Raw genomic sequence first — 14,473 nt, 5'->3', positions numbered from 1 at the left:
GAACATGTTGATACTGAACCTTCCCACAGGCATCATTAAAGTTTCATCCTAGAACCACAAAAAAAATCATAGGCGAAGTTTTGTCTGAAGACTAATACGCTCCCTTTGCTGTTGGAGTCATCACTGATCCGTCCATTCATGAATTCACCCATCCTTCATTCAGTCCTTCCTCCCCATGTTTCTACGCTTGATGCTTAAACTTGTTCCAGACCCTTCACTGATTACTTTGTTGTTGTTTTTAATTTTACTTTTTTGTCTTTGTGAATGTAGTTTTTCAGCTTTTAGCGATTTTCCAGTTAAAAAGATCAAACAAAAATTAGAAAAACATGTTTTTTTATTTTCTGTCTTCGTAGTCGTTTCTGTCAGCAGCGTGTTTCATCTGCAGATTCAGCTGTCACATTTGTCAAGTTGTCAAACAACTTATAGATGTGTAGGTGTACTGTATGTGTGAGTGTGTATGTGAACATTGAATGAAAACATCATCATATCATATCTACGAGTCTTTGACTGAAAGAGGATGTTGTTCTGTGTGTTTGAGCTCCACTGTTAGTTTGTTGCTAAAGGAGGGGGTCATGTCTCCTTTAATATTTTTTAATTGGCAGATTATATCTGCAGAGAGCAAGGCCAATTATGCATTTGAATACAGTGTATTGTAGTATAAAGAGTTGTGTTAAAATATACAAACCAGCAGAGAAGAAACTCATACAGGTAAGACGAGCACAGTTTAGTGTGACTTTTTAGTTTTTTGTCTACAACTCCTGTAATGTACATTGTGAGGTAGGTGTGTCTGCTCACAGTTGTTGTTTCTGTGTTTCAGAGTCGGCAGTGAGGTTTGATGGGAAGTCCTACCTGAAGTACCTTCACAGGATGGACGAGGATAACCAGAATTTCAAACTGTCACTGAGGTTCAAGACTTTCCAGGAGCAGGGCCTCATCGTGTCCACCAACAGCACCAACGACTGGGGGCTCTTACAGGTATTTCTCTCTCCGAGGCTGCGTTTCTTAAGGACAGAAAACAGGATTTCTCTTGAACCGTTTGTGGCAGATGTACTGTTCTCATGGTTTCCTTAACAAACAGATGCTGCTTTATTGTGTTTGTTCCCAGACTTCAGCCTGTAACAGAGTGTTATTAGTACTCTTTCATCCAACAGCTGTTCTGCTGTAGTTTGTCCCTAGAACACACTGGGACCGCAACAGTTTATTTTAACCTCCTCATTGAGCTTTTTTAACAAGTAAATACACATTTAATAAACAGTTTAAAACACATTTTAATACAGTTTAAGTGTTCATTAATGTAGTTGTCAACAACTTGAACTGTTGCCGTAAAACATCCATAAACAGAAACAATGAATCACAATATAACACAGTTGTAATAATATAAAATGTCTTCATAGGAGAAGCTATAATTCTTTAGAAATGCTTTACATTATAGAAAAAATTAAATGTCCTGATATCTGCTCATCACTGCATCATGATGTATTAGAAAATGTTTCATTACTAATTATAAATGCCAGACAGTGGAGGTTAAAGTAAAGTTTTATGGCTTGTTCACATTACATAATGTACCTGCAGCAGCAGAGAACAGCTGCCTCATTTCCAAGAATTACACATTTGTTTTTTGAATACAATGTTACACAAAGATAAAACACAATTACTGAAATGATTTAAAAGTCATTAGGTCCCAGTGGAGAAAGACAGGTGTGCTGGAGGATATCAAGTTAGCTGTGAAGCATAAAACCTCAAATGAAATTTATAGTTTTTAAGCTCATTCAGTGGTATTGCTAGTGGCAGTTCACTTGTAGCAGTATGTGTTGGCTCTCAGCAGCACTGCAGCATTCATTTAAAACTGGTCCAAGGACAAACCAGTAAACAAAACATATACGTCAGTGTTTTGTTCTGTTCATGTGAGAGGAATTGCTCTCCTCATTGTGTGTTAGTTGGAAATGTCACAACAGCTCAGGACGATGAAATGACAAGAAATTGCAGAGCACAGGGAACAATTCAATTACAACTACAGGAACACGAAAATGATTATTTTCATTCATTTGCAGGAAGTGTAAGTATTTATTGTGTTCTCCTCTGAGCGGGCAGCTGATTTATTTTGCTCTTTGAGTATTGCTACTGCAGAGAGATTAAATCTCTTCATAATTTTCAGACACTGTTAGTGTAATGTTGTTTGACACTAATTTACCGTCAGAGCGATAAAATCTGAGAGCTGCTGATTAAATCTATGGGGGGTTCTCAGTAGGGAACAGCAACAATGAGTGACGCTTTTCAATATAAAATGTTTCCAGCTCAGATTCATGATACTATTGGATGCTCTACTTCAGCTGTGCTAACTGATACCATCTCAAATGTCAATATTTTATTTGCTACTTGGTGCCAGCTGTCATGTTATCAGTACAGGTGTCATGCTTTTTGAATTATTTGATATGGTCTTACATTGCGTCTAATCTGTTTGTCCTTTTCTGTGTTTACTGCAAGCGCAGATCCCAGAATAGCATGACACTCTTGTGTATATGGTCAACACTGGCAGAATCACACAGCACCTGTTGACTCCCTGAAAAGTTGGCAAATAAATCAACCTGATTTAAATTTGATCTATTGTGGCAACGCTGACATTCAAGACAGTGTGCCCTTCTTCACCGTGAAATAGCAGCTGGGCGTCTTCACGTTCACTGCTGATAAGAAAAGTCGACGTGAGAGTGAGAGAGTTTGTTGTTAGTATTTTTTTTTTTAAACCCTGCAGCTTCTGTTTTCCCAAATCCTGCAGATGATCACGTGTTTTAGCATATCCTGCATGCCTCTCCTTTATCTCTGCATGGCAGATTGCTTCACGTGTTCATGTGCTGGATGCCTGACTGAATATCAGAGCTGGCGGTAAACTCCCGGCCTGCGCACTCACAAAAGTTCCACATTGGATACTTTGGCCTGCAATATCTGGTTTATTATTCCCCACTTTTCCAGTCTAATCAGCTCACTAATGCCTTTTTAACTCAAGTAGTGACGACTGCTGTTGGCTATTAACGTAGCATGTTGCATATTTCCCTCAAAATGCGCAAAGAGGGAACCAGCAAGACTTCTGCAGGAGCTGTATTGAAAAACTTGCTGTCTTCCAAGATTTATTGACATGCTTTTTTGGAATTGTCAAGGGAAAGAAAGATTCATCTCTGCTGTGCCATATTAAAGGGACACGTTAAAAGAGAATAATGAATTGTTGTATTCTTTGAGAGACATGAATAATTCTCTAAACAGATAACAAAAAAAAAGGCTTGATATGGCCTTCAATGCTGCGTGATGCTTCCCCTTGTGGGCTCTGCTCATTTGTGTGACATCCGTGTGCACTCGGTTGGAATATTCAATCATCTTGATTCTTGGAAAACTTCAAAAGCAGCATTCAGTCTTTCCCAAGGTTCTTCCTCCTGGGTTTTGGATCTCAGCTTGCACATGCAAGAATGGGTCCCTGCCTGATTTATTGTGAGGAGAAATGGCTTCAAAAAGAATTTCTATGCGTGGTCATCTGAGAAGTCCCTCGCCTTGTTTTTGTGATGACTTCAGAAAAACTTCCTGGAGATACAAGGCGCTATTTGCGCACTCTTTCCCCTTGGGACAGGAGCTACCGCATCTCTGTGGCTTTTCATATAACCACAATATCACATTAGTATTCTCCATCAACAGCCACATCTTTGAGAAAGGAAAAAAAAATACAACTATAAGTTCAAACCTATTTGCTGCTGGTAATTTTATTTCTGCACACATCTCACTTGAAGTCATATTTGAAACAAAGATGGTGGCTGCTTGAATGAAAACCCACTGTGACAGACAGAGAAAAAGAAGTAAAGGTGACTTGTCAGTGGAGGGAAAACACCATCCTTGATGAAGAGTGACAGTTCAGACCTGACAGCAGAGCAGTTTGCAGACTCGACAATGAACAAAGACTTGGATACACGCTGGTGTGGAATCAGTGGACCAACACTCAGCCCTCATGCTTGCTGCAGTAACACAAAGTGATTGACTTTCATGTCGATTCAGGCTTTTATCTTCCCACGAATGAACAGGAAGGAGTTCATTGCCTTGCTCCAGGACACATTTTATATTTATATTTATATTTATATTCATATTAGAAGTCAAGAGAGTAAAACACATGGCCTTTCATTAGTGAACTGTAGAAATGAGCTTTAACCTTGCCAGCAGCGTGGCTCTGTGGATGACACTGTGTGTCATTCAGTCTCTCTGTCAGTCCGTTGGTCCACCACTTTGTTCCAGACTGAAATATGTGATGGATTGCCATGCAGTTTGGTTCAGACATTCATGGTCCCCAGAGGATGCATCCCTCTGACATTGGTGGTCCTCTGACTTTTCCTCTGCCACTACCATGAGGTTGATATTTGTGGTGTTAAGTGAAATATCTCTCTAACATTTGGATTGCCTTGAAATTTGGTCGGCATTCATGTACACCTCAGGATGACCAAATACCTGCAATACTAAGGACATACCTATCAGCCTCAACTGTCCTTTTTATTTAGTTAAGTCAGTTTTATTTATCTAGCCAATATAACAAATCACAGATTTATCACAAGAGGCTTCACAATCTGTACAGCAAATGACACCATCCGTCTCAGACCCTTGATAAATGGTCTTACCAGAACTAGTCTACCAGAAGGCGTCTGTTCCTGTCCATCAGTTACCCTCTACTGGACTGAATGACTTCCCATCTCCGTTAATGAAACAGTGAATGCAGACATGCACTCAGCCTTATTTCAATTTTATAGTAATGAGCATGTAAATGTAGCCACAGACACCGATGCTATTCCCATGTTACCCAGTTTTATTATGTACAACCACAAACCAAGTGAGCTGCTCAGTGAAGCTTTAATCACTACAGAGGTGCTGGCTCCTTCATTCACTCAGTGTAATACCTTTGTTTGTGTGTGCACATACATCACATGCAAGCAGAGTACATCAGTGTAGCAGCCGTTGTTGCATATTGAACTTTGCCCAGCAGCATTAAAGCTCCCTGCAGGAAGCTCGCAGCAGTTGTGTTGGTGATTTATGGAATCATGAAGCACTAATGCTGTGGAGCTCCAGTCCCTGTGGAGTTTGACTTGACACTGTGACCGTGCAACATCAGCTGTGCTGATACTGTGAAATCCTTGGTGCGCCAAAGTACGCTATCTATCGTCAAATATCCAGCATAAATCACACCAGAAGTCACACTAAGTCATGTAAAATAGATTAAAAGACAAGCGACCAGCACCTCAGATGGCTCAGGGTTTTCACTTGTTCTTGTGCCAGCGCTTCAGCATCTTCCCATGATAAGCCAGAACAGCCCTCATCTCCCTCCCCTTTCCCTGTGTGCTGTCATTGATCCATGAGAAGAATTTTGCAGGTCTGTCCCTCCAAAATGACCCCCCCCTCCCCCGCAGAGAATCAGAGAGAAACCTCTTGCAGGGACAGAGAGCAAACCAGCATTGCTCAGATAACGGCCTGAATGCTGAGCAGCCTGATCATGTGTAACATCAGAAAAGATAATAAAGAAAACAAAACAAAGAGGCAAAAAACTCATCGTCCTGCAGCCAATTAAAGAAGCAGGAGCCAAGCAGATCTCTATCAATAATGCATCACATCCTTAGGTGTCCAATGGGGTGATGCTTTGCAATTTGCAAAACACACACTCGATCTGTATATTTAATAGGGAAGATATAAGGAGTCTTCAGTTACATAAAGAAAACATGAATAGATAAAAGGTACAGGAAAAAGCTGCTGCCTTGTTAGTTTGTGAGAACGCTGAGCGGGCAGAAATGTTAAGGGGCTTCTGCTGACGTTGATGAAATGCTGAATAAATGTGTGTGACTCACTGTGTGCACTGCGTGGTGTTGCACACAGGGAACATCAGCGACATGGGAAGCTAACAACAGATTTTATTTGTAACACAAAAGACTTGTCAACAAAAACACAGCCATGATTATCTTCTTAATGCCCACAGTCTCTGCAGGCTGAATGTAAAAAATTACTTCAACAAGTTACTGTAGTTGCTGGAATTGATTATATTTGGTGTTTTGAGTTTATTATTTGAATCTGTTGTTTAACTTTTACTCAAAAGCTTATGCATTTTTCATTTTGGTTCATAAAAACTGACCAGATTTTATCTCCCAGTACTAATGAGATTTTATGTTAAGACCAGTACAACACAAATAACAGAAGCCCTGAGTTGGTGATTTACCTCAAAACCTGGCTACTTCTAAACATTGTTTCAGCAACAGCTAGATATCAGTATTTCAACACAAAGTAAGACCTATCTACCAGTTAAATATGCTCATTTAAAAAACAATTATGTAACCCAAACATCTAAAAAACCCTTTCAGTTTCAACACTATTTAGCCCCATTTCAACTAGACGTCTAGACATCTTCTGACCTGTAAACCACCAAATCAATGCCTCTGGGGGAGTAATAATACCGACACTGAACACTACCAGAAAAATGCTACAATTGAACATGATTCGAAACCATAAAATAACAATGTCTAAAATGCTTGTTACTCATGTCAACTGATTGCAAACAGAAGATGACAAATAGGGATGTGTTTAACGCACCGGATATTTGAAAATGTAAAACATTAATATCTGAATAGTTTGGGTCTTTGAAAAGAAAGATTTTTCACTTGGTTATTTGTAAATCAAAAAGGTTTCAGCTCTGTTACCCTGAAGGTAAACATCCATACACAAGTCAATATCACTGTGAATAAATACATAAAAACAATATCCGTGATAAGCACTTATATTTTATGATTCAAAATGACAGTACAAAACAATATTACCTGAGAAATGTATTCTCAGGTAATATATATAAAAAATATATTTTATTAAAAAATTGACTTAAATTAAAGTTACAGTTGTGGTGGTGCCAGTGGCACACCACAAAAACCATGGCCCAGTACATATGCAGTCGCAATGGGAGTAACTGAAACCAAACTTATCAGGAAAATGAGCACTTGAACATATACCAGCATGAGAAGAAGTACCTAAAATGACAGAAACCATCCTTGGGAAAAAATAATTTGACGTTTCCTTTGATTTTCTAGTTTGTTTTTTCCCAAGTCCCATCTGGGTTTATGATCTATGCTACAGCCAGCCACCAGGTGGAAATTGAGATGTTTTGGCTTCACTTCTGGGGAGCTGTCATATCATCCATCTTTATATACAGTCATTGCTTTCATGGTATAGGGTTAAATTCATTCATTAAACCATAACATGAATGGGGACCTCTATAAAAACGTTTGGTTCTTATCTTGTTGTGTTAAAGAATATGTCCATAGTTAACCCTTTGGTGACTGACTTGTTTTCTGTCCTCAGCTGACCAGTGGAGAGCTGCACTTCAGCTACAGTTGTGGAAGAACACCCCCTGGTTCATTAGTCATCAGATCTGATCCAGTATCAGACGGCCGGTGGCACAGTATCCTGCTGGAGGTCAACTCCACCACACTGAGGCTGACCCTTGACGAGCAGCATCCAACCTCCACCATCCTAACTGAGCCATGCCGGATGATGCGCTCTCATGGTGCTTTGCTCTTCGCTTCGCTCGCTCAGGACTCTGCTCCAGAGGTCCATGGGCAACCGCGTAGTTTCATTGGCTGCCTTGAGGGCCTAGAGTTCAATGGGGAGCCAATCAGAGTGGGGGACATCGCGGAGTGGAAAGGGTCGGGGAGCAGGAGGGTGTTTGGGGTGTACCAGTGCTGCAGCAGGGCAGGAGCCTGTGACAACAACCCATGTCAGAACGGAGGGGTGTGTGAGGAGGACGCTATCGGAGGTGAGTGCACAAATAACGAAATGTGAAATTTGTTTGTCTTTTTTTTTTACTTACATTTGCTACTGATACTTTAAAAAAATAGAATATGTTTGTGAGCTCTTTTTAATGATTTATAGTAGGAAGAAATGGGCATGGGGCTGACAGCCACTGACAGAGTAGGGTAGTCAGAAAGTGCTGAGACAAACAAAAATAATAACAAAAATATAGAATAACACGTAGTAATTTATTCTTGAAAACATCCTGTCAGGTACACCCCTGTAAATAATATTCAGGTTATTATTAAACAAGGAAGAAATAGTAAAGTACAGTAGCTGCCTCGCACAATATATGTTAATTTTACGGCTCACAGAACTGGCTCCGTGAAAAGTTCTTCAGGCTGCAGTCCATGCTGTTATTCAGAGACGAACCACAACTCTGCCATGAAAGTTTGACCTGAAAATCTTATCCCACCCTTGGCCCTTCATGTTATATACATGCTTATTGCCGTTTTAGGTTACCACCAATTGGTCAAAAAACATCAGTTCTTGGTAAAACACAAACGTTAAAAGATTGGTATCAGGAAGGCTTGCAGTTACAATTTATTATTTTTTTTTTTTTTTTCATTATGTGTCACAAAAGAAAATGTCTGGCAGCTTGACTTGGTATTTACTCAGAATTGCAGCTGATAAGCACACCTGCAATTTTACAGATAAAAGAGCAGGAGCTTTAAATTAATATTATTCTCACGAGTCTCTGTGAGACTGTGGAACTCAGTTGTTTTCCAGGAAGGTGGATATGAAACCAAACATAAAGCCGGAGGAGATACAGATCTCTGTGCTTTAGAAGAACAGTGTAAACAAAGGAATCCCAAAGCTGTTATCAAAAACCAGCCCGTTTCTTTAATATAGGTGTGCCTGATGGGTCACTGAACTACATAAGTCCTTATTCTCCTGTAGTACAATAAGAAAATGTCCACTGTTGCTTCATGGGCAGAAGGTTCCTGCCAGGTATTACGTTTCTCAGGACTTTATTCATCATCATGTCAAATCACATTTCAGTCAAGCTTCGGGCACAAATTCTGGGGTGCGATGCTGAACAACAAATAAATATTATTTCCCAAAAGATTCCTCCCGGTCAAGGAAATTTAAGCAGACATGTAGCAAAAATGATCTGGGCTGTGGATGTTTCCTTTTTTTTTTTGCAGAATATAAAGTTGTTCCTGTTCTCTTTTACAAAGGCTTCAATTTAGGTTGCCCCCAAAGAGAGTAAAAATAGATGTGAAGTAAAAGGAAAACACAGAGCAGATGAAAACAGTGAGATTTAACTTGTAATCTTCTTCTTATACCAGTTTTGGGTTTTTTAGGTCTTGGCTTGTAATGTCAAGTTAATAAAGAAACACCACAAAAAGATATGTAAAAAAAACAAAAACCCTTCAACCAGCAAACGGTCGTCCCTAATGTAACATACACGAGACGCGTAACATAAATTGACATATATGGTAGGACAACATGACTCCTGTCTGTGTTTAAGAGGAAAATGGGAGTGGTGTATGACATCACGGGCAACAAATATGTCAAACACTACATTGGTAAGATTGTAAGAACCCTGGAACCCAGATAACATCAGCTGTCTATAAAATCCCCAATCGCAAACCTAGGAAATATAGGTCCACCTAAGACCCAAGACACCTGGACCAGAAACTAAGCAACTACTTTTGATCACCATCCCTTAAATTTGTTTAAGGTAATATCTTTGCCATTTTTGTACTGCAGTTTCCTGACACATCAGCACACACAATACAGCAATACATATAGATCGGTGATAAGCAAATATCGGGCTTAAAGTATTTTGTTATAAAAAACAAACAGATTACAGGTTACTACTAAAGTGACTCATTTCAGAGATTTTCACACAGTATAACGTTGGTGGTTCAGTTCTCAGGCCTTACACGTCAGAGTGCCCTTGAACAAGACACTGAACCAATTGTCAGTGTAAGTCTCTCTGGACAAAAGCATCTTCCAAATGACTGTAATACAATGAAAGCAAATAAGCAGAAGGATCCCTCAGCCGGGCACGATATCAGTGATAAAGCTGTTAGTAACTGGTTTCTTTCCAAATCGTCACCAAAATGTTTTTAAGTTATTAAGCAGAACTGATAGAATCATCCTGTAATATAAAATAATGTTTTTTTTCTTAATGCAGCAGATCTTGTCAATTTGATGATTGTTACATTGTTTTTCCTCCTCCTATGGATGAAGAAATTGGTCTGTTTCTTCTTCTCTGATGGTTTTCTCCTTGTGTGGTTGTTGAATGATAATGCAAAATGGCAAAACATGATGTTGATGTTTTACATCATTGAAACTATTTGTAACTCTTTTGTAGCTTCTGAACTGTTTGACCAGTTATGAGCAGGAGGAAGAAAAACAACAGAAGCATTGCTGTTAAGCAGTGCTGAAGTATTTTAGGGTTGATTTTTCCCTTTAAATATCAAGCACACACTTGTGTTCTCTGGTTAGATCATGTTGACCTTTGCTTTGATTTTTTTTGCTGCCTGTAAGGGAGACTTGCCGTGGCTTTGATCAGTCGCACTTGTCTCAGACATTTGGATGTGTTTTATTTGCTCTGTAGAGCCGCGCTGCAGGTGTGCAGGACTCTTCCACGGCGCCAACTGCGAGCTGCCCGACAACCCGTGCGCCTCCCAGCCATGTGCTCACGGCAGGGTGTGTGTACCCAAGGCTCATGGTTACATGTGCAACTGCTCTCTGGACGACGCTGAAGCACGGTAAATGCATACATACACATACTTTGTTTATTCACTGTTTTCAATCAGTAAGGTAATTTTAAACATTATTTTTGCTTAAACACAGTGGTGTTGAGCTAATCCCTCCCTCAAGAGCTGATAATACTAATTTCTCTTTTGAATTGTCTGGTTTTCAGAGTTTTTGTGTCTGATATTGATCCCAAAAAAAAAGAAAAGAGTAAGATATATTAAGATAATTATGAATTCTGGTGATCAGGAGGAATGAAACAGTCATAATTAGATGGAAAAAAGTATCATCATAATTCCAACAAGGCCAAGAAAACAAAATCCAGCACAACCCTGATTATATGCAGTATCACTTGCACTGAAGTACATGCTCGAACCTGAAAATCAACATGCATGGCCTTGAATTTGCATGTATATGTGATTGGACTCACGTACTCTTAACTATATCACTCACACACACACACACACACTCACACACACACACACACACACACACACACACACACACACACACACACAGAGCATACAACCAACTAGTTTTATTCTGCTCACACCATCAACAGCCACCAAAGAGAAGAGTCACGTTCAAATGAAATTACAGCTGCATTTGCATATTTCTCCGTTCATTAAGACCTCTTGCCTGTGGAATTGCATCACTCCTTGCGGGTATTAGCAGTGGACCATGTTCCAGTTGGGGTTTTGATTAACTCAACGAATGAAAAATGACCGCTGGTGGATTGTAATTGCAGGAAGTGGGAGTTTGCCGTGTGACTTGCAAAGCACAGAGATAGATGTTTGATGCGGTCTGATAATTATCTTAACATGTGCGTCACATTTTAATCAGCATCTGCAGCGGACAGCAGCACATAGGAGAATGTATTGATAATGTATGCTGTGTTTTCATTTAATATCATATTCAGGAACAGTCATCCATCCAAACGGCGTTCAAAATCAATCACACAACTTTTCTCTCTTTCTGAAACCCGAACTCCTTGTCCAAGCAAAAAGTAATGAATGTTGTATTTTGCTATGCAAGTGGTGGAAGGTACAGCAAGGGAATTTTACACCTGGGAAATGAGTGAGTAAAGCTGAATACCAGGCAGTGTTATGTAAAACAAAAAGATAGGTTTTTGTTGGTATCGCAGCAGCAGCACTCCCACTCACAACAATAGAGCTCTGCTAGTAAGTCCTCCGGGTCCTGTTTCGTGTCTGGGCCTGGAAGATGGAGGGCCGCAGTGATGCTCTCAGTATCATCAGCCAAATTAAACTTTCACTGACGGGCCACTGAACGCTAACTGAGAGAGAAAATCCTTGATTGATTGATTGATTTTTTTTTTTTGGGGGGGGGGGGGGGGGGGGGGGGGGATTTGCCGCTTCTTCCATTTTACTATACTAAATATAGTTGCGTTTTTTCAAATATTAAAAAATAGGGAATTTATCTTTTTTCATATTAAATAATAGAAGATACTGAAAAACAATCATAAATTTAATTTTAAAAACATGATGCAAAACAAAATACAATCCTAAATAATAAAAATATAAAAAGTAAAAAATAGACGACTTCAGTTGAAACATCTATCCATCCATACCACGATATACAAGTTCCATTAACATGTTAGTGTTAGTGTGTTAGCATTAGCACATTACCACGTTAACATTATCATTCAGCTCAAAGCAGTGCTTAGCTTACATACAGCGGAGGTGTTAAATGACTTGATGAAAGTAAAACACTACACATACACTACATTCACACTACAAAGCTACAGCCTATTAAAATAACAATCCTTCTGTTCCTTTACTCCTGTAGGTGCCACAATCAAATAGAAGTCTGTTCACCCAATCCCTGCCCTGGGGGCTTTGATTGTAAAGTCACTGACGGCTCCATCCACTGCGACCCCCTGCCTCAGGTCAGTTGGAGCTGCAAATAATTGATTAATGTGCTGTTGTTTGTTTTTCTTGTTTGTTTTGTTTTTTCAGAAGTGACACTTAATCTGTGCCTTCTATTATACTAAATCCATCTATCCTCTCTAGAAGGTAATCCCAATGATTGGCTATGTGGAAATCATGGAGATCAGTGCCAGCGTGCTTGGATTGCTCTTCTTGGTTGGCATCTTCGTTTGCATCAGGAAACGTTACGTTCAGCAGAAGAAGAAAAAGCCGGTCTGTGTCCAGGACTCCAATGGGTAAGAGTGATTTCTTTTGTCTAAAAAGAAGTTCAGAAGTCGTATCACAACGGGCCAGGTTGTAGTCTCTGAGTCAGCTAATTGGACGTAGCCAACCAGAAATAGGAGAATCTGATTCCAGCAGAAACAGAATTTCTTCAATTAAATATAAAGTGTGGAGTTGTACAGGGACGTCAACAGAAACTCTCTTCAACTCCAACCCTCTCCTCTCTCACTCTTCTCCAACTTCCCAAAAAATAATGAATTACAGATAAACAGTGAAACAGATGATCGATATTAAGGGAATTTGGGTGTCTGCAATTACTCTTCTGTCATCCACAGCTATTTCCAGCCCAGTCTGGCCAAGAGCCTCAAAGCTGACAACCAAGACATCAAACCCATCGAGATGAGCTCACTGGTCGGTCCTACCAACGACCTTGACCACACGCCGTTCAGGTCGCTTCGCCCACACAGCCAAATTGGTTCGTCAGGAGGCGGGGTTTGTGCAAAGACACAGGGGCCGGTTGTGTGCAGCGTGGCCCCCAACCTCCCCACCAGGCCGCCGTCCAGCTCTGACAACGACTCCATCAGGAAGAACCACTGGGACATGGACTATGAAGGTGGGTTTATGTGTTTGTATGATTTTAGGATGATTAGCATGGCAACAAGTGCACTTTACTTTGGAAGGGTAAGGCTCAGTCATATTGCAAACCAGTGTTCTAGAAAGAACAATTCTCACACAGCGAGATCATCCATGAAAGACTATACAGTAATGTAGCATTTATTTATTTTTCCACAAATATATTCACATGATTTACATGTACAACAGTTCAATGAACTTTTGGATTTGAACTACTAAATGGCCACTAAATCGGTCAGGCCAGTATATCTGTTGATATCAGCTTATTTCAGATAGATCTGTATCAGCATATCTGTCATCCTGGTATGGTAACAAGAAGTTGCACAACAAAAATACCAATTAATTATTTTACTAATCAAATAATCATTTTTGTCACATTTTTAAAGCAAAAGATTTTTTGTTTCCACTTTCTCAGATGTGAGGATCACTTTACTTTGTGACACAAGATAGTAAACTGAATATCTTTGGATTTTGGACTGGTTGGTTGGACAAATCAAAAATCTGAAAACTTCGGTTCAGGCTGTGGGAAATTACAACAGGCATTTTTCACTATAACCTGTAATTTTCTGGATAAAAAGATGAATCGATAAGTTGAAAAAAAATTATCGGCACACTGATAGATGAAGAAAATGGTTGTTAGTTGCAGCCGTGTTTTGTATCAGGATACAATAGCGGCCATTAAAATTCAGTATTGAGTAGGTTTTGTCTGTGTACTGACATTTTAAAGGAGTCTTCATTTCGTTTCCAGTGTGAACGTACGGCGTTGGCATATTTTATTGTCAAATTTATGTTTTTACATTTAGGGCAACATTGTTAGTTTTAGCATTAACTGCATCACTAACTTACTAACTGCAACACCATTTTCAAACAAAATCACAGTGTCAGTGAACTAAATGAACAAACTAAATCACCCCAGCTTTCTCTGTTGTGTTGCAAAGCCACACGTTGGGACAAAAGGTCAGAGCAAACTGAATGATTCAGTCAATCAAGGTCACCGCAAACATGTAATTGTCATGCGGAGTCTGGGAAACACCAGACTGCCTGTCAACAAGCAACGTTGATCAAACTGTGGAAGATGAAACATATCACTGATTACATGTGATAACATCAGGAAAAAA

The 14,473-nt window shown here is 39.7% G+C and overlaps 1 protein-coding gene and 1 long non-coding RNA gene across 3 annotated transcripts in view; one reads left to right on the top strand and one right to left on the bottom strand.

The window, feature by feature from the left end:
* Positions 1 to 14,473, top strand: part of fat2 (FAT atypical cadherin 2) — a 104,934-nt gene that overhangs the window by 80,531 nt on the left and 9,930 nt on the right. The window contains exons 23-28 of one of the 2 annotated variants that reach the window (XM_056383333.1): positions 818 to 975; positions 7,354 to 7,807; positions 10,415 to 10,568; positions 12,361 to 12,460; positions 12,588 to 12,736; positions 13,058 to 13,335. In XM_056383333.1, coding sequence (XP_056239308.1) covers positions 818 to 975; positions 7,354 to 7,807; positions 10,415 to 10,568; positions 12,361 to 12,460; positions 12,588 to 12,736; positions 13,058 to 13,335 — 1,293 coding nt within the window. Of the gene's footprint in view, positions 1 to 817; positions 976 to 7,353; positions 7,808 to 10,414; positions 10,569 to 12,360; positions 12,461 to 12,584; positions 12,737 to 13,057; positions 13,336 to 14,473 lie in introns of both variants that reach the window. The other variant, XM_056383331.1, reaches the window with a different exon arrangement.
* Positions 913 to 14,473, bottom strand: part of LOC130173837 (uncharacterized) — a 59,089-nt gene continuing 45,528 nt past the window's right edge. The window contains exon 3 of the long non-coding RNA XR_008828504.1: positions 913 to 1,001. This is a non-coding gene — a long non-coding RNA (uncharacterized LOC130173837). The remainder of the gene's footprint in view (positions 1,002 to 14,473) is intronic.

Source organism: Seriola aureovittata, chromosome 8, assembly GCF_021018895.1.
Source record: "Seriola aureovittata isolate HTS-2021-v1 ecotype China chromosome 8, ASM2101889v1, whole genome shotgun sequence".
NCBI lineage: Eukaryota > Metazoa > Chordata > Actinopteri > Carangiformes > Carangidae > Seriola > Seriola aureovittata.
This window is presented reverse-complemented; position numbering and strand designations above follow the sequence as displayed.